The following is a 21,161-nucleotide window of genomic DNA, read 5'->3' on the forward strand; positions in this document are numbered from 1 at the left end:
CGGCGCGGCCCGGCCCCCCCTGCCCTCCCCCGGCCCAGCACGGCCCCGCTCTGCGCCTGCGCGGCGGTGGCGGCGGGATGGCGCTGGAAACTGTCCCCAAGGACCTGCGGCACCTCCGCGCCTGCCTGCTCTGCTCCCTCGTCAAGGTGCGGCCCGCCCCGGGCACAGGGCTGCTCCCCGCCCGGCCCCAGCCCTTCTCCCGGCCGCGGCCCGGGCCCTTCGCCCCCGCCCGGCCCAGCTCCCCCGCCCGGGCCGGGCCTCCCTGGCCAGGCCCTTCTCCCGCACTCGGCCCGGCCGCTCCTGCCCCGGCCCGGGCCCTTCGACCGGCCCGGCCCTCTCCTCCTGCCGCGCGGCTCGGGCCTCCCTCGGCCTCTGAACGCCTCCCCGCCCGGACGGGCCTTTCCCTTCCGCCCCGGGACTCCCCTCCCCCGGCGTAGGCCTCTCTGGCTGCCCGCGGCCCGGCCCTCCCCTCTGCCCCCCCGGGCCCGGCCGGGCCCCGTCCCTCCTGCACTGACACCTCTGTCCCCCTCAGACCATCGACCAGTTCGAGTACGATGGCTGCGACAACTGCGATGCCTACCTGCAGATGAAGGGCAACCGGGAGATGGTCTACGACTGCACCAGCTCCTCCTTCGATGGGTGAGTGCGGCCCAGGCGCGGGCAGGCCGCGTTCCCTGGGGTGCTGGTGTCGCTGTGGTGGCACTGCGATGTCACCTGGCTGGGAAGCATCCCCTCACTTCCATCCCGCCCACAGGATCATTGCTATGATGAGCCCTGAGGACAGCTGGGTCTCCAAGTGGCAGCGAATCAGTAAGTGTTTTTTCCCAGCTGGTTTGGGAGCTGGAGGTCCGTTTTCTGTAGCAAACCCTTCCGGGGGGCAGCGGGAGTCGCTGGGGGGGCTGCAGAGGGGGATTCTGCTCCCAGTGAGGGGGCACCTGTGCAGGCAGAAGCTGGCAGGGATGCTTGCCCACCCAGCTGCTGTTGTGCGGGGTAACTTGGAGTTTTCTTTCCCCCAGGTAACTTCAAGCCAGGTGTCTACGCAGTGTCTGTGACCGGCCGCCTGCCCCAAGGTAACGCTGCTGGCTTGTGTTCAGGGGAGGCTCCTGCACAGATGGCAGCTGAGGGGTTACTCTGCGCATGAGGTGTTGGGGCTGTAGTCATCTCTGCGGTGACAAACTGGGCAGGGCGTTGTGCTGTATCTGTGTGATGAAATCAGTATTTGGGGGTTCCATGAACTCTGTGTGTTGTGAAGGGAGCACATGCCGTGTGGGTGAGGGGATTAGCAAGGTGACTGCAAGAAGGAGATGCTGAATGGGAGGGTGGTTTCAGGGTGCTGCAGACAGGTGTTCTACCTGCAGTCATTCATCACTATGCCTGCCAGAAGCTGATACTAAAGGTGCTACTGGCTAAAACCTGTGATAGCAGAGGGATAAACTGTGATTAAAGGGTGACTCCGGAAAGTGAGTGCATTTCAAACCATTCAGCTACAGGGAAGCATGAAGGTTTGTCCACAGAAAGGAGTTCTGCAGGATGGGGTGCTGTTATGGCAATCTCAGTGAGCAGATACTGCTTTCCATCATCATACTGCACTGAAAGCTTACGTTAAGGTGCATTTTGTGTGTTTATAGATGGAGTGGAGAGTGTAGAGGCTTGGTCTTATCTCTGTCATGCCAAAACTGCATCATCCATCTAGCTGAGAGCCCCTGCCTTGTACGTTGCCCCAGAGCAGACTCCTGACCTGTGCCCCTTCCCGGGAGTGCTGCAGTCATGTATCCCCAGGGTGAAAGCTGTGCTTGTGTCTGGAATCCCAGGCTTCTTATTTCTGACCTGAGCTCTGCCATCTGCCTTGGGAAGGAGCTGGAACATCGCGAGGCTTGAAGCCAAGGCCTGCTGGCCTAGCTTTGTGCACATCTGAAATAACTGGAGTGCAGCAGATGATGGCCTGAGCTTGATGCAGCTGCAGGCAGGGAGCACAGGGCAGCAGGTGAAGGGAGTGCAGGTGGGATGTACTGTATTTGGCCTTGCTCAGCCCATCCTCGCGTCGAAGGGAGGAGCAAGAGGACTGGGGAGTGTGGTAACCAGCAGGCTGCACTCCTGGGTCTTGTAAGCTGTCGCTTGGCTGTCCCTTGGTGCGTGGTGCTGGTGAGAGCAATGCTGAACCCCATGGTGCTCTTCTACTAGCCCTGTTCTTAAGGGATTACTGAGAAGGTGGGACATGCAGGCAGGTCACAGAAGTGACTGAAAGATTTAAGAAGTATCATTAAGAGCTTGATCTCTTCAGTCATAAGATTCCTAGAATCATATAGGTTGGAAAAGACCTTTTAGATCTAGATCATCGACTCCAAACATTAACCCAGCACTGCCAAGCCCACCACTAAACCATGTCCCTAAGTAACTCATCTACATGTTTTTTAAATGCCTCCAGGGATGGTGATTCCATCACCTCCCTGGGAAGCTTGTTCCAATGCTTGACCACCCTTCACTGAAACAGTGAAGAAATTTTTCCTAATACCTGATCTAAACCTCCCCTGGAACAATTTGAGGCTGTTTCCTCTTGTCCTGTCGCTAGTTATCTGGGAGAAATCGCTAGTTTCTGGAAGAAAATTCAAACATTTTCAGGTAGAAAATAATGTACATAAAATCTCTGCCTTGTTCCTTCCCAAGGCAAAACAAGAGTTGATGTTTGGGAGCTCTATCTAGGCATTTAAACTAGAAGAGGGAACACTCTTGACCAGTTCTATGAGAAATGAAGAAGGTGATTGTCCAGATCTTGCTCTTTGCAATGAAGGCTACATGACAGAGCAGCCAGATTTTTTCATGGGTCCTCATCCCTAGAGAATACTGAAATGTGTTTGTCTCCTTGCTGCAGGGATCGTCCGAGAGCTGAAGAGCCGTGGCGTGGCTTACAAGTCCCGAGACACAGCTATAAAAACCTAAGGGGCTCTTGTGCTGCCTGGAGGATTCCTGGGTGCTGTGTTTGGAGAGGCAGTGGGCATGCAGGGCACCGCTCTGAAACCCTGTAGCTTCAGCATGTGGGAAAGCGATGCTGGACTCAGGGAGCTTGCTGGCTCAGCTCCTCTTGCTCAGTACCTCTGGACTCCACCACACATGGTGTGCCCGCACAGACCACAGACATGCTTTTTTGAGCCTTGACAAAGGGAAGGATGTGAGTAAGTCTGGGGAAGCGGTGCTTAATGGTAATGCATCAACTTTTTTACAGAGAGAGAACTGGGATATAGCTGTGTAAATATTTAAATAAAACATACTGCATGGTCAGAGTTGAGTCCATCCATGTACTCGGTCACTAGTGTCACCTGCTGCAGGGGGTGGGTGGTGCAGTAAGGAGTTTCACACTCAGCCCCCTGCCTGCCAGGCTGTTTGGAGCCCACGATTGCCGTTGCTTCTTATGCCATGGACCACATTCCTGCCTCAAAAGGAAGATTCTGCCCTGGCTGAATTGGGGTGTCCTTGCTGTAGGAACAAGCAGACTAGTGATTTGCACCTTACAGCTCATGGCTGGATGGAAGACATAAGATGATGGTAAGTATTTCATGTAGAGGTAGTTGTCTGAGGTCACCGCCCTGGGCCTGCAGGGTCCTGTAAAAGGGATGTGGAAGCAGGCTTGGAGGGGCTTCGGGGCAGGCAGAGCTAGACGAGCCCATTGGTGTGGTTGGGAGGCAGCACTGGGCTTGCTAAGGGGAGGGATGGACAGCAGGGGTGGAAACACCCACTCAGCCTTGTATTTGTAGGTCTGGCTGTTCTGAGTGTCAGCTTAGATAGCATCTGCATCGTATGGGCGCCTGAGAGATTTGGTCTCCTTAGCTGATGGCTCTCGCTTCATTTGTTTTGTTCCAGTTCAGCAGCAGCCACTGATCACAAAAAGGTGTCTTGTCCAAGGGCAGAGTCCTAGATCAGTAGCTGCGTGAAGCATGCTCAGTTTTTGTTTTCCGTAGACAAATAGTGGAAACCCAACACATCCTGGAAACTGCATTTGATCTGGGATGAAAGCTGCAGCAAAAGGAATGTGTCACTGTTGGGGAGCAACACTGTCAGGTGGCACGGAGGTGGCATGCTCTCTGTCCCACTCTGGTTTGTAGACCTGGCCCCAAACGAGTCCTGAGCACTGCACATCAGCCAGAGCATGCCTTCCTGCGGCCTTTTGGAGCAGATGTGTGGCTGGAGAAGACTGCTGTGAGCACAGGGGGGCTGTGTGGGGGCCGCAGCATTAGTCGAGACAAAATGCTGCAGAGAAAGGCATCTTAAACTGCATCTCTCTTGGGGACTTGCAGACATGATGCTGAGGTCAAGAGCATTTGCTCAGTGCAGACCAGGACCAAGCCAAGCTGGCGGTGGGCTCTGGGCTCCAGCAGGCACCTCTGGCTGGAGGTTGCCTTTTGTGGGGAGAGGTGAGAGTGGTTCAGCGCTGGCCTGGGGGTTAGAGCAGCAGGCTCATGTCCTCGGGTGGAGGGGGCTGTTGACTGTGATTTTCACGCATCCCTGGTGAACATCCAAAGCACTTGAGTTACCTGATAGTTATCTTCCAGGCTTGCTTGGTTGCAGAGACCAGGCAGGAGCTGTGCCTTGGAAATGCCCAGCGTGTCAGGTCTGTGGGAGGGAGGTGCGACTGTCTGGGCAGCCCAGGACACCGGCTCTGCAGGATGCTCAGATTTAGACATTTTGGGCGTGAACCTCTGGGTCCTGGAAGGTGATTTCAGACGGGCTGTGCTGTGGGAGGCACGGGGTGACCTGGGATACCCCCCGGGCTGTGTTCATCCTCTGCAGAACAGTCCAGGAAAGCTGCAGCCAGTGGCACCTGGGCAGAGGTTAACAAGAGCTCACAAGGTTCCGAATGAAGGGGGACGGGGAGGATGAGATGGGCGGCTCTTTGTCCGCTTGGAGGGAGATGGGTCTGGGGAGTGAGGTTTTGGCTCCAGCCCGGCTGGAAGGCTGTTGGGGTGACGGAGAGGGACGCCCCGGCCGTGCCCAGCCCTCCGAGCGCCGCGGGGTGGCAGCAGGGCTGCGCGGAGCCTGCGCTGGGCCGGGGGAAGCTGCTGGAGACCGACCTGGGCGAGAGGGACCCGAGGCTCAGCTCCGCCTTCTGCTGTATTCCCCAGCGCCCTTCGCTCCCTGCTGGCTTCCCAGGTTGGGTCCCCCTTCCCCGGCTTCAGGCACGGGCACGGCCGTGCTGGAGCTGCCCCAGTGCCGGAGGCACGTCAGAGCCCCTTCCCCAGTCCCGGGTCACCTTGTCCCCTGGCCCCACGGTGCAGAGGTGAGGAGGGGGCTCTGCACAGGACCCTGGGCAGGGTGGGATGGTTTGGCTGGGCTCTGGGTGTGGGTCTGCAGGCACGGTGCTTCACATCTCGCTTCCCGGGGAGCTGCACTCGCAGTAACAGTCACTGCTCAGGGCTGGGAACTTTGCTTAGGAAATTGTCCCCAGGGAGCTGCGTGTGTTGCTACTGTGCCTCTCAGGGAAGGTGAGGGGGCTTGTAAACCCCGCAGGGAGCTCGCCTCTTGCTAGGAAATGCAACTACTCCAGGTTACATAGAGTTAAGACAGGCAGGGGCTGCAGTGCAAGTGCAATAGAGCCAGAACTGCGAGGCAAACGGGCTGAACGCTGGTGGCCTTTCAGAGAAAGCTGCGCCTCATCTTCCTGCAGCAGCTCGTAGCCCTTTCAAGAGCCTGGTGCCTCTAATCAGGCTGGCTCGGCGAGCCGCTTCCCTGCGAGCTCACTCACTCGCCCACACATGTACCGCATCTCCATGCCCACGCCGCTGAGTGATTCATTGCTCCCAGGCTGCCGGAGCTGAGCGTTGGACCTCTGCAAAGCACCTGAAATGAGCATTTCAGTTAGACTCCAGCCCCGGTGCTGCCAAGGCTTTTTATCAGCAGAAAGCAAATGGATGCGGAGCTTTATTTGCTGAGAAAAGTAGGGCAGGGAGCTCTCACGTTGAAGAAATTGGAGGAAAAACGTGTGGTGGCAGCCTGGCTGCAATCAGGAGAGAAAGCGTCAACCGGGCAGTGAGCTGTAGATCTGAGTCAGTTTAAGACAGCTCCTCCCCCTGCACCAAATGATGCTGAAATATTTCAGCCAGGCCTGAAAATCCTGCAGGTTTGGCATCCGAAGCAGCCCGGCAGCTCTCAGGCAGTGGGGGGGCCGGGGCACCCCCTGGCAGGAAGCACGAGCCAGTGGATTTCTTTGTGCGGGTTTTGAGAACCGATACCCCGGCTCTCCCTCTGGCTGAGAAAAGTGACTTTCCAAAACCGCAGCGCACACGGTGTTTCCACGCGAAGCAGCTGCCGGCGGTGCTGGGAAATGCCCGGCTGAGCTGTCCCCACCTGTGGGGGGGCCCCTCTGTGGGTCGGGAGGAGGTCCTGCCCACCCACGCTGCACCCCACCACCCAGGGCTGAAAGCGGCTCACATTGGCCTTTGACTTGTAGCTTGGGCAAGCTGGACTGCAGGCCGGGGCAAGCATGTCAGAGCACGCTGGGCTGCGCCCAAGGGTGCTGTGCCTGAGGTAGGGCGAGCACCCCTAGTTCTGCTCCCGTAGCTGCTCTCTGCACACCGTGGCAGAGGTGCTGCTGGGGGGCGGCTGCAGCAGCATCGGGCCTGCTTCACCCTCAATCAGCTCTCACATGCTGCCTCACTGCCTTCCAGGGCACGGAGTCAGACTTTCGCAGGGGCCTCTCAGCCCTCCCTGTGCGCCCAGCAGGGCTGGTTACCACAGGGGTGCAGAGACTTTTGGTGGTAGGTGCTGGGGGAGGGGAACCATAAAACAACCCCCAACTTAAAACTGTTTTCCTTGGAAAGTGGCCAAGGAAAGCTTGGCAGGGTGGAGGTGCAGGGGAAGACAATGTGGGCTGTCCTCCCGGTACCTGTGCTGCCTGCCCAGGGCCAGGGGGAAACGCTGCTGGAGCAAGGATGGCAAAGCCACGGTGCGTGCTGTTAATGGTGGCCCATCCTGCCCATCACCTCTGCATCGGGGCCGACGGGCAGTAGCCACTGAGGCACCTGACTGTGTCTGATGTGGTCTCCTCACCACATCACCACCATGGAGGGGGTCCATGGGCAGCTTTCGGCTGACCTTTGGACAGGCTGCAGAGCGGGTGGGTGCAGGTTTCTGAGGTGTAGGCAGCTACAAAAGCTTTCAAAGGATAGCAGAAATGAGGCACGGCTGCCACATGTGCCATCCCAAGAGGTTTCTGGTGCACTGATGATGGAGGCGGGTGGGCACGGAACTGGGATATGTTCCCCGCTGAGGGGATCTGCAGGGAAAACGGGGAGCTCTGATGTACGATGGGTTCTCTGGGTGTTTGTCCCTTAAGAACTGCAGTGGAAGGAGGAAGCTGTGCTTTGTGAAGGAGAGACAGGCTGGTGGGCCATCGGTTCCTGGAGTAAGCTTGCCAAAGGCACATGAAGACGGTATTGCCACCCCTTGCAAGCTCAGTGCTGTCTGCAAAGAGGCCCTAAGCTGTTTCATGGTGGACGCCGCTAAAGCCATTGGTCTGCTGACAGTCTTGGTGTTTAGGTGGTTGGAGGGACACAAGAAGCTTGTGGAGGTTCCCAAACCTCCTCTTGGCTGGGAGCTCCCACCTCCCTGGTCTGCTCTGGCAGCTCGGCATCATGAGAAGGGGAGATGACAAGGGTTGGTGGGGCAGAGCAGGGTCTCACCCTGATGGCTGAGGTCACTAGGGGTGCTGAGGGCATGTTTTCTTAGGGCAAATAGCAAAGCGAGTCCACAGCTGAAGTCACAGGAGGAATCTGAGAGCCTGATGGAATCTACGCTGCCCCCAGCTCTCCTAGATCTCCTGCTGCATCCTGGGTGGCACTTGTCCTTCTTCCTCCTGGCCAGATGTGCATCACCCAGGCTCTGTCCACAGCAGCCGTTGGGCTGAAAGGGGCTTTTTCCCCCAAGGGAATGGTCCTTCTGCGCAGGCAGTTGCAGAAGAGCCATTGAGTGCCCAAACAGAGCCCTGGGACATGCTGGGTGAGGACATCGCACCTCCTCTAGTGGGTCCCCAAACAGCCCAGGTGCACGGTACAGGGCAGGGCGTCAGCATGCCCTGGTGACCACAGGATCCGGCACCTTGGCCAGGCTGTGGGCTTTGACACCACTCTCCCAGCATGGCTGGGCCTGGCTGGTCTGGAAAAGTGCCATCAATGACAGGTTTGGGGAGACGCTTCCTGGAAACCCTGGGGGCTGTCCCCTGCCTTGGGCTCTCTGGACCTCAGAGATGCTCAGAGATGCTCAGGTCTTCCTGCACCTTGTCCTGGGGGGTCCAGGGCCTGCTAGGAAAGGAGGGACCGTCACCACAGAGCTCAGCCCCACATCTCCTGAGCCCATCCTACCACAGCCCAGCAGGGCGGCTTTCATCCCTCCTTCCCTGTGTCACTGCTGGCCTTTGTCCCAGAGCATCCTCCATCCCAGACAGGCGCACCCTGGTGCAGAGCACCCCAGGAGCTCGCACAACCTTTGGATTAAGGTGGAAAAGAGGAAAACAGGAGTCATCCATCTATGCTGCCTCTGTGCAGCACCTGGTGCCATGGGGACCCTCTCCGGGGGCACTGGGGCCCCCGACCCGTGGCCTCCCCTTCCCCCACCTGCGAGGCCAGTTGCAGCAGGTGACATGGAAAATGACGGGGCACTTTGTGCCCTGCTGGCGCCAGTCAACGGTCCCGTGCCACCATTGGTGCAGACGGGCCACGATTTGCCTATATATGGGCAAAGCGCGGCGCCACGCTCGCCCGCGCGTCCCCTGCGCCCGCCCCGCCGCGTCACTTCGGCTTTTTGAGGTTTCCCTTCGCGCCCTCATTTGCCTCCCGCTTGCCGCCTGTTTCACCCAGCAGTTTCTAGTTGACTCACTCATAACGGCCTCGCTCCAACCCCAGCCGCCGGCAGCGGTGCTTCCCGGAGGGACAGGCAGGGTGCAGGCGGCGGGGTCAGGCTGGGAGCACGTCCCACCCGGTGCCGGCACCCTGGTACCCGCTGGTGAAACGGGGGTCAGCCCAAGCCCCGCCCCGCAGGCACGGCAGCCCCTCTCTTTGGGTGCAGATGGGCACTCGGCCATGCCACAGGTGCTGCAGTTCTTCCTTGTGCCCGGCAGGACAGTGGCAGACAATGCTGTGCCCACCCAAAAAGCTCTCAGGAGCTGGTTTTAGTAACCTGATTTTTTTTTTTGGTGCGGCAGCAGCCCTCCCCCACTCTCCAGGAACGTTACCAGGTTGGAGCCCTCTCTCCTGGGAGTGTTTTTTGAGGCCACCCCTCGCACTGCAAAGCAGAGCCACCTGTACCCATCCCTGTGCCTCCATCCCCTGTTCCCAGAGGTGCCTTGTGTCGGGAATGCAGTCATTAGGCTTCAGCACAGTGACCCACCCAGGGCACTGTGGCCCTGTTGGGGTCTGGCAGAACCATGGCTGGGACATGCTGCTGGCTGGCTGTGGCCCCAGTGGCTAGCAGACCCCCTTTCCCACTGGCCTCGGGGGGCTTCGTGGAGGCTTTGGGTGAGACCTTCTTCCTGCGGCCGAAGGCCAGCAGAGAGCCCCGTGGGCGTGCCGAGGCAGTGGCCAGCACAGGCGGCCTGACCGCAGCGAGGAGGGGAAGCGCTGTGTGGTGCGATAAGCGCTATCGGCGCTGTCGCAGCGCCTGGGCTGCGTGGCCCGACAAGGGCCCTTCCCCCTGCTTGTGTCCCTGCGCTGCTGTCCCCCAAGCCCCTGGCTCCCACTGCCCTGTGCTTGCCGATACCGGGAGAGTTACTGGAAAAGCAACAGCCCATGTCCCGCGAGGCAATGTGGAGCAAAAAGAGGGCTGGCAGCCCCGGGTGCGTGGGGATGCTGCAGGTTTTGGAGCCTGGGTGCCCTGAGGGGAGGGCAGAGCCAGTGGAGCAGTGCCAGGGTGGGAGATGGTTTGGGTTAGGGAGCCGTGGCAGGTCAGGGTGCTGCACCCCAGGGAGCAATGGCACCCTGGGGGTCCATCGGCAAGTCCCTGGGTGGTGGCAAGCAGGTGGGCAGGGTGCAGAAGGGGGCCTCGGGAGCATTGGGGACCAGACGTTCTCACAAGGTCCCCAGGGGAGGAAATGCCACTGTTTCAGTCTCCCCCAGCCCCAGAAAGCTGCTGTGCTCTCAGCCCTTCAGGAACTGTTTTAGCTGGGTGTGCAGAGCAGAGCAGCACCAGCAATGTGGGGCCAAGGGCTGGGGTAGAAGTTCCCACAGCCTTGTTCACTGGTCAGTAAAATTAACCAATGGCCAGGGGATGTGGTAAGTTCATCATCAGTTGGAGACTTTCAGACCTCCTCGTCTGAGCCTGAGGAACCAGATCTGCTGATTTCCTCCTTTCTGCAAGGCAGCACAGGCAGCGGGTGGCTACTACTGGTGAAAGGAAACCAGCTCAGGACACGCAAAATGTTATATCCCCCTGTCTGTGCTCAGCCGGGGAAAGAGGAAGCATCACCTCCCCCCACTTCCCTGCCAGGAAGGCACCCATGGCCCTCCCGCACGGCTCTGCGGCACACCGGCACCCGGCTGGGTGCAGACAGCAGCGCAGGCAGGTGGCGGGCAGCGCTCTGCCAGCGAGCCCCGGGTTCAAGGGCACGTCTCCTTCCCTGCCGCACTCCCCAAAGTGTCCCCTGACACCAGCCACGTGCTTTGCCCTCCCCCAACATCTTGCCCTCCAGCACAGTCTCTCCAAGCTGCCTCCTTTAGGCAACATCTTCATCTCACTTCGCAACACAGTTGGCCTTTAACGGAGCTTTTCTCGTGAGGGTCTGGCTTCCCACCTTCACCCCCTGCCTCCCCGCCCTCCGCGTTTGGCCGGGACCCACTTGTCCTCAGAGCAAGGCACACTGCAGGGAACATGGCCTTGACCTCGGAGCGGAGGGGAAAGTCCCTCAGGGGCACTTCTGGCACCAAAGCTCCCTCTGGCTGCCCCCAAAAAGGCTCCTTGGCCCTGCACAACTTTGTCCCCTGCATGATGGCACCCATCACCACTGGTGACCATCCCATGGCACCGAGGTGGCTGACAGCACTGAGTGCTATCTCGGGAGGGGGGTGGTTCTTTGGATTGGGAACAACCTGCTCACAGCCCCAAAATGATGTTCACACATTTCAGGTGTCCCAGGAGGGCTAACTGGGGGAGCTCAGGAAGGCACTTAGCCCAGCTGCATGTGGGACCAGCCATGCACGTGGTGGCCCCTGCCACCAGCGAGGAGCTGCTCGCCACATACCTCTGTGGCGAGGCAGAGGGATGCTCCCCGGGTTTGGAGCTGTGTCAGCTGCCAAATGGACCCTGTGGAGACATCACCAATGGCTGTTTGGACTTCCTTGTTGAAATTCTTCTCAGCATGGAGAGCACGCTGTCCCCAGCTCCGTGACCATGAGGGATGGAGATGGGCACAGGGCCAGTGAAGAGTGGGAGACAGGGCAGCCCTCTGGGGGTCGCGGGCATGGGAACAGGACTGGATGGGGAAGTGGACAGGTTCGCTCCAACCATTTCTTTTTTTTCTTTCCCAGTGAAACTCTGCGAGCAGTTCAACCTCAGTTTGGAAAGAGTTTCCCAACCAATTCCCTCTCCACCAAGGCCCCTTCTAACCTGTTGCCATCAGCGCATGTGCTGCTCAAGTCAAATCACTTCTGAGTATGCTGCTTCTTGGTTATTTTTGTCTTCACTCTTCCCCTGCTTTCTGCAAACCTCACCAGTAGGGTTTTTTTAACATTTCCGTCCAGATTATCAATGTAGAGAGTCAATCGTGTTGGCCTAAAAAAGAGGCTTTTGCAGAGCTGCATGAAAACCATTGTATGGACAGATGAGGTCCAATTTACAGTCAATTTTGGGGATTTAGCTTTTAGTTTTTAATGTAGTTTAATGGACACCTTCACCCAACACTGGGGCAGGGTGTGCTGCTGGCATGCAGCATGGTGCTGGCCGTGTGAACTCACCCTGCTCCACGTCCCACAGCTACTCCAGCCCCGGTGCCATCGGGCAGTGACAGCCATTGTGACCCTGGCATGCAAACTCTGCAAACCCGGCTTCTGGTTTTCTCCCTGGGGGGGCTCATGTCCCCATCAGCCGTTAGAGCTGCCTGGGACCGGGGGAAGTCTGGTGTTGCAGAGCACTGAGTGGGTGAGAGGCTCCAGGAGGTCTCTTGAGCAACACGTTTCCTAAAGAGCAGGTTAGGGCTCGCAGCCTGCTGGCACCCATGTCCCCACCTGTTTCACCCCTACCACCACTGGGCAGCACACTAAATCCTGCAGACCCTCACCACGGGCTGCCGGCTCCTCCATAAGCTCTCTCCATTTTCAGCATCACCTCGGTCCTGTGTGGGTCCCACCCCCAGGATGGCGCAAGGGGACATGGTGGAGCCATGCAGCCTCCCCGGCCCCCACACAGCCATGGGGAGTCGGATTCGGTGACTGTCACCCTGTGCAAACAGCCTATGGGTTTTTTTCTTCTTTTTTTTTGCACAAACATGTTTGTCACTCGCAGCAGCAAAACTCAGGGGAGCGTAACTGGCTGCTCTGCAACGGCCCCCGGTGCTTCCGGCGCTCCGCGGCGGCCGCCCCTCGCCCCACGGCTGGGCCGGCTGCGGTTGGGCTGCGGGGTGGCGCTGGGTGGGACCGTGCACCGTTATCTCCTCGGCAGCTACGGCTCTTCCTGTGGTCGGGGCCACGTGGGCAGGATGGGGTTAAAAGCAGCCCTGCTTTCCACGGGGGCCCATTGCTCCCCAGCCACCACCATCAGCCCAGACCCCAGACGGCACCCTGCCACACCGGCACCTGGCGCGCACCACCGGCACTCGGCGACGGCCATCAGCACCTGGCATGCACCACTGGCACCCGATGTGGGTCACCAGCACCCGCCGTGGGCCATCAGCACGTGGCATGGGCCATCCATGCCCCAACCCGGTAATGGGGGGCCCCATCTGAGGCGCCCACGTGGCACTCGAGGAGCAGCGTGGGGTCTTTTGGGGTGCTGGCAGCCATGGCCCCGATCCCGCTGCGAGGGGGGCAGTGGGTGCTGAGGGCCGATGGCAGGTAAGGGGGTGCTCCCCATGCCAGGGATCGGGGCGCAGTAAGGTAGCGCGGGGGGAGGAGGCACCGTGATGGCGGACGGGTGGGGGCGGGCGGTGCCCGAAGCAGAAGTGCCACCCAGGGGGTTTTTGGTGGCAGTGGGGACGGGATCGGTTAGACGCAGAGGCTGGTGGAGCAGGTGAGGTGAGGCTGTAGGGATTGGGATCTGCGGGGCCTTGGACACAGGGACCTCTGGGTGACACCCACCACATGGCCTGAAAGGCAATGGGGACATCGGAGGGATCTCCATGGGGCTAGCAGATGGGGTGAGGTGAGGTCCTATGGGGAGCCCCAGGCCATGGATCTCCCGTGGCCTCAGGGGCAGGGGGATGGGACAAGAGGGTCTTTGGTAGAGGGGCATGAGGTGGGGTCCCCTATTGGGACTTTTCAAGGGTGACGGGAGTGGGGTTTGCCATAAACGACCACCATGAGGACAAGGCAAAAGAGTCCTCTGTGACCAGAGTGGCATTTAGGTGAGGTCTCCACCATGGGGACAAGGCAATGCAAGGATGGAGGTCGCTGTGGGCTCCCCATCGTGGGGATGGGGGGATAAGGCATAGTCCTCTGTGATCAGGGTGCCGTTTAGGTGGCAAGGGGGCCTCTGTGATGCAGATGGGATTTGAGGGACAATGATGGAATTTGAGTTGGGAACCCACCCTTGGGATACAGACAAGGGGGGTCCTCTGAGACTGGGTTGGCGTTTGAAGGGCAATGAGGGAGTTCAAAGTGGGACCTTGGCAGTGGGGACAGGGTGAGGGGTCCTCTGTGAATGGGATGGGGTATGAGGTGGAGGTCTCCTCATCGTGGCAAAGCAAACATGCCCTCTGTGCCCTGGATGAGGTCTGAGAGGGCATGGTGGGGTTTGAGGTGGGGTCCCCACCAGCAGGGACAAGGCAATTGCGTTCTTTGTGACCAGGATGTGGTCTGAGGTGGGGTCCTCCCTTTGGGAACAAGTCAAAGCTGTCCTCTTTGACCAGGATGGGGTATTAGGTGGCTTCCCCACTTTGGGGGCAAAGTAAGGATGTCCCTTGTGCCCAGGACAGAGCTCACGGTGTGATGATGGGGCATGAGGTAGGGTCTTGCCCATGGGGAGGACAAGGTGAGGATGTCCCCTGTGCCCAGGATGGGGGTTTGAGGAAAACAAAGGAGCACAAGGCAGGATCTCCCCCATGGGGATGAGGGTGTTCCCCATGCCCAGCATGGCTCCTCGAGGTGGGAGGTGATGCTGGCAGAGGCTGTCTGTCCCCGGGGCAAGACCAGCCCTGCAGTTTGCGTCCCTGGCCATACTGACACTGAAGGTGGCCCCATAGCCGGGCCACAAAGGGTGCGGGAGGTGGCCCTGCGCGGGTGGACGTGAACACATCGCTGGAGGAGAGCAACGCCGGGACAGGACACCAACTGAGAGACAGTGCAGTCACCCATAAAGTAGAAAGCACTACTAAACAGCACTGCAGGGTGTAGTGTTTCCTACTTTATGGATGAGTGTACTGTGGGCTACGGAGAAGAGAGCACCGCCACGACCCACGTGCCCATCACGAGTTGCACCCAGTCCGAGAGCAGCGGCTGGGCTGTGCCTGGCCGACCGCATGGTGCCCGTGCTCGGCTGCCGTGCCGTGGGCACTGCCGTCCCCCCGGGCTGCAGATGCTCTGCTCGTCCCGCTGTCCCTCTGTCATCTGGGGACTGGCCACGTGGGGAAGAGGCCACACGGCCCAGTGCCCCACATGCCCCACATGCCCGGTGGAAGGGCCTGTCGGGTTGGAGTGAGCGCCACGCTGGGAGGCCAGGTAGGCAGCAAAGCCTCCGATTCCCGTTTCCCCCTCCCCCCCGCCCCCCCCCCCCCCCCCATCCCCCGCCATCTTCATTTTCCATGTGGCAAAGCCCTTGGAAGAGCTGGGTGGTGGTGGCCACGTGTGATGGGGAGAGGCATGGGAGGCAGATGGAGGCTCCTGGATGGCTTTGTGCTGCTGAATGATTGCCAGATGCAGCAGGGTGAGGGGCTGCTAAATAAAACAATTTTGGCATTGACTTGTGGACTTTTTTATTCTATTCCTGGGAAATGCAAAACCAGGGAAGAGACACGGTGGTGCCCAGGGCCACAGCAGCGGGGTTGCCCTGCAGAGGGAGGCACCGTGAGCTTGCACACTGCTGGAGAGCATGTTCAAAGCCCTGGGGGAGCCCCGGTGGGACCATGGGTGGGGGTGTTGGAAATGGCTCAAGAGGAGCTGGCAAATCTGAGCCCATCAACGTGGGGCTGTCACCTTCACCCCACAAGGCTCATCTGCAAAGCTGCCATGTCCTGTGGCAGCCCCAGCTGTGGCCGCAAGGCCACGTGGAGTGAAAACACCCTCCCTATGGCCCCTGTGTCCTTGGAAGCTGGGTTGGTTTTAGATCCCCCAAGGAAAGGCTGGGGGTGGGGTGGGGTGGCTGGAGGGATACAGGGGCCATAAGAGGGTCCCTGTTCCCCAAACATCAGGTCCCAAACCCCCTCCAGCAGCTTCACCCTTGGCTTTGACTCCCCATCTCCTGCAAGTGGGAGAGGGCATCTAAAAATAGTAGAAAAAATATGTTAAACATACACATTTTTTCCTTTTTTGAGCTCAAGTGTTTCCACATTTTGTAAAACTTCTTGTGCTGATCTCGGGAGTGTTTGTGGGTTTTATTGAGTTTGTGGTATTTTTCTTTCACTGTGACCCCTCCCCGGACTGTCCAGAAAGGATCGGGGTGTTTTGCTTCTCTTCATTGTCCCAGCTTTCCCACGTTCCCTGGCTTTGTGACTGTTCAAAGGGGATGCGGAAGGAAAAAAAAATAAAATCAAAACTGTTGTCATAGTCACAAGGAGGTAAATTTTTAAACAGTAAAAATGAAAAAGGGCTAAAAAAAACCCTGGAGCAGCCAGTGCAGACTGCCCCGAGCAGTTTTCGTTTTGATGCATGCTAGAAAGGAAAAGCAAGCCCAAGTTTTTAACATGCAAAAGTTCTGAAAGTTCATCTCCTAATAATGAATATTCAAGTATTAGGAAGGATAAACACTGTATGTTTTTGATGGAAGACTATTGTGGTTAGAAATATTACAGCCACTCAGCATTCACTGCTGGGAGAGATGTTTGGAAACTTGTCTCTTGCTGAGAGCAGCAAACCAGAAACTGCTACTTTTTTTCTTTTTTAAAAAAAACCAACCCCATTTGTTAGTGCCCTCCCTCCATACTGAATGCATTTGGGCAGGTTCCCACAAGTTGGGGTGAGCTCCTGGTCTCCGAAGGACTTCGGCTCCTTTACCTACCCTGGTTTGGTGCCAGAGGTGGGCAGGCTGCACGGTCCCCATCCCTGCTGCTCTGCAGACTCAGAAATGCCCTGAGCAGGGCAGGGGCTGTGGCTGGGACCCCTCCTGTGGGTGCCTGTCCTAGTGATGTGTGTGGCAGCTCTGGAGACCAGCTTTAGGTGCTAACAGCCACCCACCCAGGTTCTGCTGGTGGCTGGAGTAAGAGCCACTCTCTCCCGCACCAGCTTTGGTGCATGTAATGGCATTTAGACACCACGCTGTGCCAGGCCAGCATGTCTGGGGCTGCACTGTGACCCCCCAGCAGGGCCAGCCCATCACATCCCCTTTTCTGCTAGGTTATTTTTAACCAGGGTGCAGCCCCTGTGCTGCTCCATAGCACAGTCTCACCAGCGGCCATGTGCTGCTGGGAGTGGCAGGATCAGGGGGAAGGGTGAATGTGAGCAACATGGCCACTTGCATCTCCCCCCTGGAGCTGTGCAACCCCCTGGCCACGGGGCGGGTCCATGGTGGGAGCTGAAGGACTCCACTGGCAGAGCAGGCACCCGCTCATGTCACTGCACGTTCCTGCAGCCACCAGTGCTGAGCAGTAGGGACTGTCTCACTGGGGCCATCCCCAGGGATCTGCTGGAAAGAAGGTAGAAATGGGCTGGTACCCATCAATCATCTCAATCTGGAGGTGCCTGTGAGTGCTGACACACGTCACTGTCCCTGCAGCCATGTGCAGGTCCCCCAGGACTGGCATAACCCCAAGCACCCACCCTCATGCTTCCTTCCCCAGCTCCTATAAACCCCCCAGCCCCTGCCAAATGCCATCTCCAGAGCCCAACAGCACCCCACAGGTGCTAATTGGCCTTAATTGCCCTGAACAGCCTCACCTGCACCCCCAATCCCCTCCAACCCACCGCCCCTGGGCCAGCAGCATTATTTAACTCAGCCCTGGGACTTCAATCCTACTTCAAGTTTTGACGGAGGTAAGCTTCTCTCTGTTCTTGGCACCTAGATGGCCCCTGGCTCTAAATTGTTCAAAGTTTTATGTCCAGCCACATCTCCTGGGCAGACCCCAGGTCCATGTTGCAGGTAGCTTGTCTCTGGCCCTGCACCCTGAATGGACCCCACACCTATGCCATAGCCTTGTCTGTAGCCCTGGCTTTGCCTCTTCTTGCTCCTGGCTGGGCTCCCTGGTCCTGGTTCATCTTACCTTGTCTGGTTGCCAAGGGATCCTGTCATCAGTGTCCTGCTCAAAAACTGTGGGATGGCTCCCTGTATTTTGAGGGGCCTATGAGTGCTAGGGTCACACTTGGCTTCTCAGTTGTTGTCCACTGTGGAACAGCCCAATCTTTGGTGCTCCCCTACAGAAGAAGGCAAGAGGCCATGGGGACCATGTACTGTACCCCTGTTCCTGCCCTGCTGGGTGCAGGCCTGGCTCCTTGGAGGCTTTTGGAGAGCAATGGGTGCTGCTGGAAGGCTCTGCTGGGATCCTTTTTCATCTCCCCAGAATTGAGCTGCTGAACTTGAACTCTCCAGTATCACTCATTTTTCATTGGTTGCTCTATATCAACATCATTTTTTTTTTCCCCTGATCCTGTGGTTTCCCCTGTCCTGGGAGAGCTTCAAGGGTCTTTCTAGGAAGTGCTTTGGCCCTTTTCCTCTACAGGAGCTGCAGCCCTGCAGCAGATCCCTGGGAGACTTGAGGACCAGGGTGCCTGTTAGCACCCCATCCCCATAGCTCTCATGAAGACTTCATTGACTTGCAGCTCAGGGAGCTCCTGAGCTACTGAATCTTTGCTTAATAGGCCAGATTAATTTATTTTATTTCCTAAGGATGGTCTGTAGCCATGACTTATCCAGCTGGCTGAATAGCTGTAGGCTGGCCAAGGCATGAAAGATCATCTCCAGCTTCCCAAGTGCAGGGCCCTGGGGAACATCACCTCCCCAGGGCTGGTGACAAGTGTGTGCAGACACCCCATCCAGGGCCTTCAGTGTGGGAGATCCAGCGCTGAACTTGAGCTGGCCCAGGAGGCTGTCCCTGGCCCCTCTTTCTCCATGCTAGCAGGTCCTGGGAGTGCCATGGAGCTGCACAGGTCTGGCACTGGTGAGCAGGAGAAGCAGAAAGCTGTCTGGCGAGGGTGGTGGCAGCACGTCCCAGACAAGATAAGCGGAGACCCTAAGCAGCACGTGGCAGTGGAAGTGCAAAGCAAGATGTGTTGGAGCAGGGTTTCCAAGGAGGCTGTGCTGTGAGCGGCGTGCGTGCTGCTCGCAACCACGCGATCTTATCAGTGGTGCTTTTCCTTTCCCACTGCTGGCTCTTGCCTCCTGCTAATTAAACGAGCTTGTTCTGTCTTGTCAGCGAACTGTGTGGTGCCTGGGCCTTGTTCCATGCTTGTGCAGCACCTGGAGATCCTGCCTGGTGTCTCCCCAGGGGGAAATGGTCATGGGCAGGGAACAGGGGGGATCCCAGCAGCGGGAGATGGTGGGACTCATCCTGAGATGTTCCTGGAGGAGGTCACTTAAGCTGCTGTTTTGAAGGCACACAAGTACCAGAAAGTGCAGACAGGTGGGATCAATTGTCTGGAATCTTGCCTCTGCTCTGTTGGCTGCGTTTGCTCCTCATCCCCAGCTTGGGGCTTCCCCTTACCGCATACACACAGAGCTCCTTAAAATCAGATGGCTCAGAGATCTGGGACTGGGGTGGAATGGCAGGCTCCTGCATGCTGGGAGATCTGAGACTGTCGGACCTGGTGGTAGCTCCCCACAGCGCAGGACTTCATCTAAGTGGGTCATCTACACCCTTTGCAGTCAGCAGTGAGAAATAACTGTCTTAGTGGCAATTTGCCTGTGCTGTCTCTGCTCAGGCAGAGATGACACATAGCCAACGGCATTCATTTCAAGAGCTGACACATCTGCGCAGTACACATCTGGATGTGCTGATGGGGCTTTCAAAGGAGGTGCTCACAAAGTGGTGTCTGAAAGGGGCACCAAAGACATCCTGCACAGGGCAGAGGCGCGGAGCAGGTGCAGGAGCCAGGACCACAAAGGCAGCGACGCTGTGGAATGCCAGCTGCTGTCCCCACCCCGCAGGGGACCGGGAGTTGTTGCCACACAGAGGAGGTGGGGAGGCAGGACCCATCCCCAGCTGCTCATCAGTGGTACAGGGTCTGTGCCACCCCTGCTGGTTCTGGGATCATTAACCCTTGCGCTGCACCGGGCGAGCTTTGAACAGGGCTGGGGAGCAAGGACAGGCAGATGTCCCTCAGGGTGATTAGGTGGCTTTCCCCTGAGCCATCCCTAAAGCCGCGCAGCCTGATGAATGAGGTGATCTTCATCAAAGACACCGCGAGACGGGTAGTAGGCAGAGGGAGCACGAGTCTGCCCGCTTTGTGTGTGCGCTCAGAGATGGCAGTGCCCCGCTCTGCTACAGCCTTAGCGCTGCGAACTCCGGTCTCCCTGCATCACATCACGCCCCCCAGCCCTCCTTGCTCCCACCCTCCCCCGCCTCTCGCCCCGCAGCCCCTACCCCGGGCAGGCTGCAGGCAGGGCAGCGGGCTGTTCCCAGCACGCCCTGGCGGTGCGGAGGGACGCTGTGGGAGCATCCCCGGGCAGAGCTCAGCGCCCCTGCTTGTGCCCCACCGTCGGGGGTGGGGGGTCGGGGGGAGGGCAAACACCCGCTGCCCCGCCCGGGAGCGGGCTTGCCGGTGCTGCCCCCAAACCTCCATCCCGGCGGGGGTGCGGGGCTCTGAGGGACCCCGGCCCCGGAATGCGGGGCGGTGATGCGGGGCAGGGGGCTGGGGGGCAGCCCGTCCCCCCGCTGCCGCACACCCCCGCTGCCTCATCAATAAGCAGCAAACCCGGTTCCGCAGCGTTGCCATGGAAACCGGCGCAGCCGCCGCTATTGGCGGCCCGGGGCGCGGCGCGGCCCCCCGGGTGCGCGGCCCGGCTTAATATTGATGACTCGGCAGCGTCTGCGCCGGGGGCTGCCTGGAGCCGCGGTGAGGGGCTGGCGGCTCCCCCGGCCCCTCCGCTACGTCATCCCGGTCCGGGCGGGCGGCGGGCATGGGGCCGGGGGCGGCAGGGGGCTAAGGGCGGCGGGCAGCGGACGGCAGCCTTTGTACGGCGCGTAGGGGGGGCGGCGGCCGCCCGCCGATCCGGCGGATCCAGGCGGGGATGGAGCCTCCCCCGGCGCAGGGATGCTGCTGCTGCTGCTGCCGCCGCCGCCTCCGTCCCCGCCGGGGGGGAGCGCGGCCCGGGCTGCTCCCGCCGCCGCGGCTCTGATGCCTTCGGGTTTTCCGTGCCGGCCCCCGGGAGCCTTCGCTGCTACCGAGTGAGCCCAGAGCCCCGTCCCAGCCATGCAGGAGCCGGAGCGGGGCTTGCCCAGCGCGGACCACGCGGCCTTCGCCTGGCCGGACCTGGGCACGCGTAACGTCCCGGGGGGCGACGGTGACAGGGCGAGCTGCCAGCTGGGCCCGGGGCCGGGGGAGGCCGGAGCAGCCCAGCCTCGGGAGGCGGCCCCGGGGCCGCTCCACAGACCCCCGCCGGACCCCCAGCGCGTTCGCTCCGCACCCGAGCTCATTAGGCCGCTGCGAGCGATGGACGGGCGCGGAGGCGAGCGGGCGGACGGCCCCCCCCAGGTAAGGCGCTGCCGAAGGGGCGCTTGCTGCGGGCGGGGGGCGGCCGGGCACCTTGTGGGGGGAGCGGCGCCGGGGCAGCGCTCCGAGGGGTAAGGGGGGCAGCCGCACTCGGCCGGGGCTGAGCCACACGCAGGACCGTCCCCGTGGGGCCGGGGGCTGCCGGAGCCGCCGCTGCTGCCCGGCCGTTGGGGGGTC

The 21,161-nt window shown here is 59.5% G+C and overlaps 2 protein-coding genes across 5 annotated transcripts in view; both read left to right on the forward strand.

Annotated features, from left to right (window-relative positions):
• Positions 1-16: 16 nt before the first annotated feature.
• On the forward strand, positions 17-15,087 carry SUPT4H1 (SPT4 homolog, DSIF elongation factor subunit). The gene is made up of 5 exons (XM_080389028.1): positions 17-146; positions 533-639; positions 755-810; positions 1,017-1,070; positions 2,870-15,087. Exons 1-5 carry the CDS (start codon positions 78-80, stop codon positions 2,935-2,937), a joined length of 354 nt encoding a protein of 117 aa, XP_080245154.1. The 5' UTR covers positions 17-77; the 3' UTR covers positions 2,938-15,087.
• A 2,045-nt stretch (positions 15,088-17,132) lies between these two features.
• The window catches only part of TSPOAP1 (TSPO associated protein 1), a 73,467-nt gene continuing 69,438 nt past the window's right edge, over positions 17,133-21,161 (forward strand). For 2 of the 4 annotated variants that reach the window (XM_080388676.1, XM_080388677.1), the window contains exon 1: positions 17,135-20,966. In XM_080388676.1, the coding sequence (XP_080244802.1) occupies positions 20,685-20,966 (282 nt within the window). In that variant the 5' untranslated portion in view covers positions 17,135-20,684. Of the gene's footprint in view, positions 20,967-21,161 lie in introns of all 4 variants that reach the window. The other 2 variants (XM_080388679.1, XM_080388678.1) reach the window with 2 other exon arrangements.

The sequence above is a fragment of the Falco punctatus genome (assembly GCF_963210335.1).
Source record: "Falco punctatus genome assembly, chromosome: 1".
Lineage (NCBI taxonomy): Eukaryota > Metazoa > Chordata > Aves > Falconiformes > Falconidae > Falco > Falco punctatus.

What these genes read in the sequence shown, in the direction of transcription:
- SUPT4H1 (XM_080389028.1), top strand. Translation starts at nt 78, where the DNA reads ATGGCGCTGGAAACTGTCCCCAAGGACCTGCGGCACCTCCGCGCCTGC. An exon ending in TGCTCTGCTCCCTCGTCAAG is followed by an intron (nt 147 to 532) that starts GTGCGGCCCGCC and finishes TGTCCCCCTCAG; the next exon opens with ACCATCGACCAGTTCGAGTA. An exon ending in GACCGGCCGCCTGCCCCAAG is followed by an intron (nt 1,071 to 2,869) that starts GTAACGCTGCTG and finishes TCCTTGCTGCAG; the next exon opens with GGATCGTCCGAGAGCTGAAG.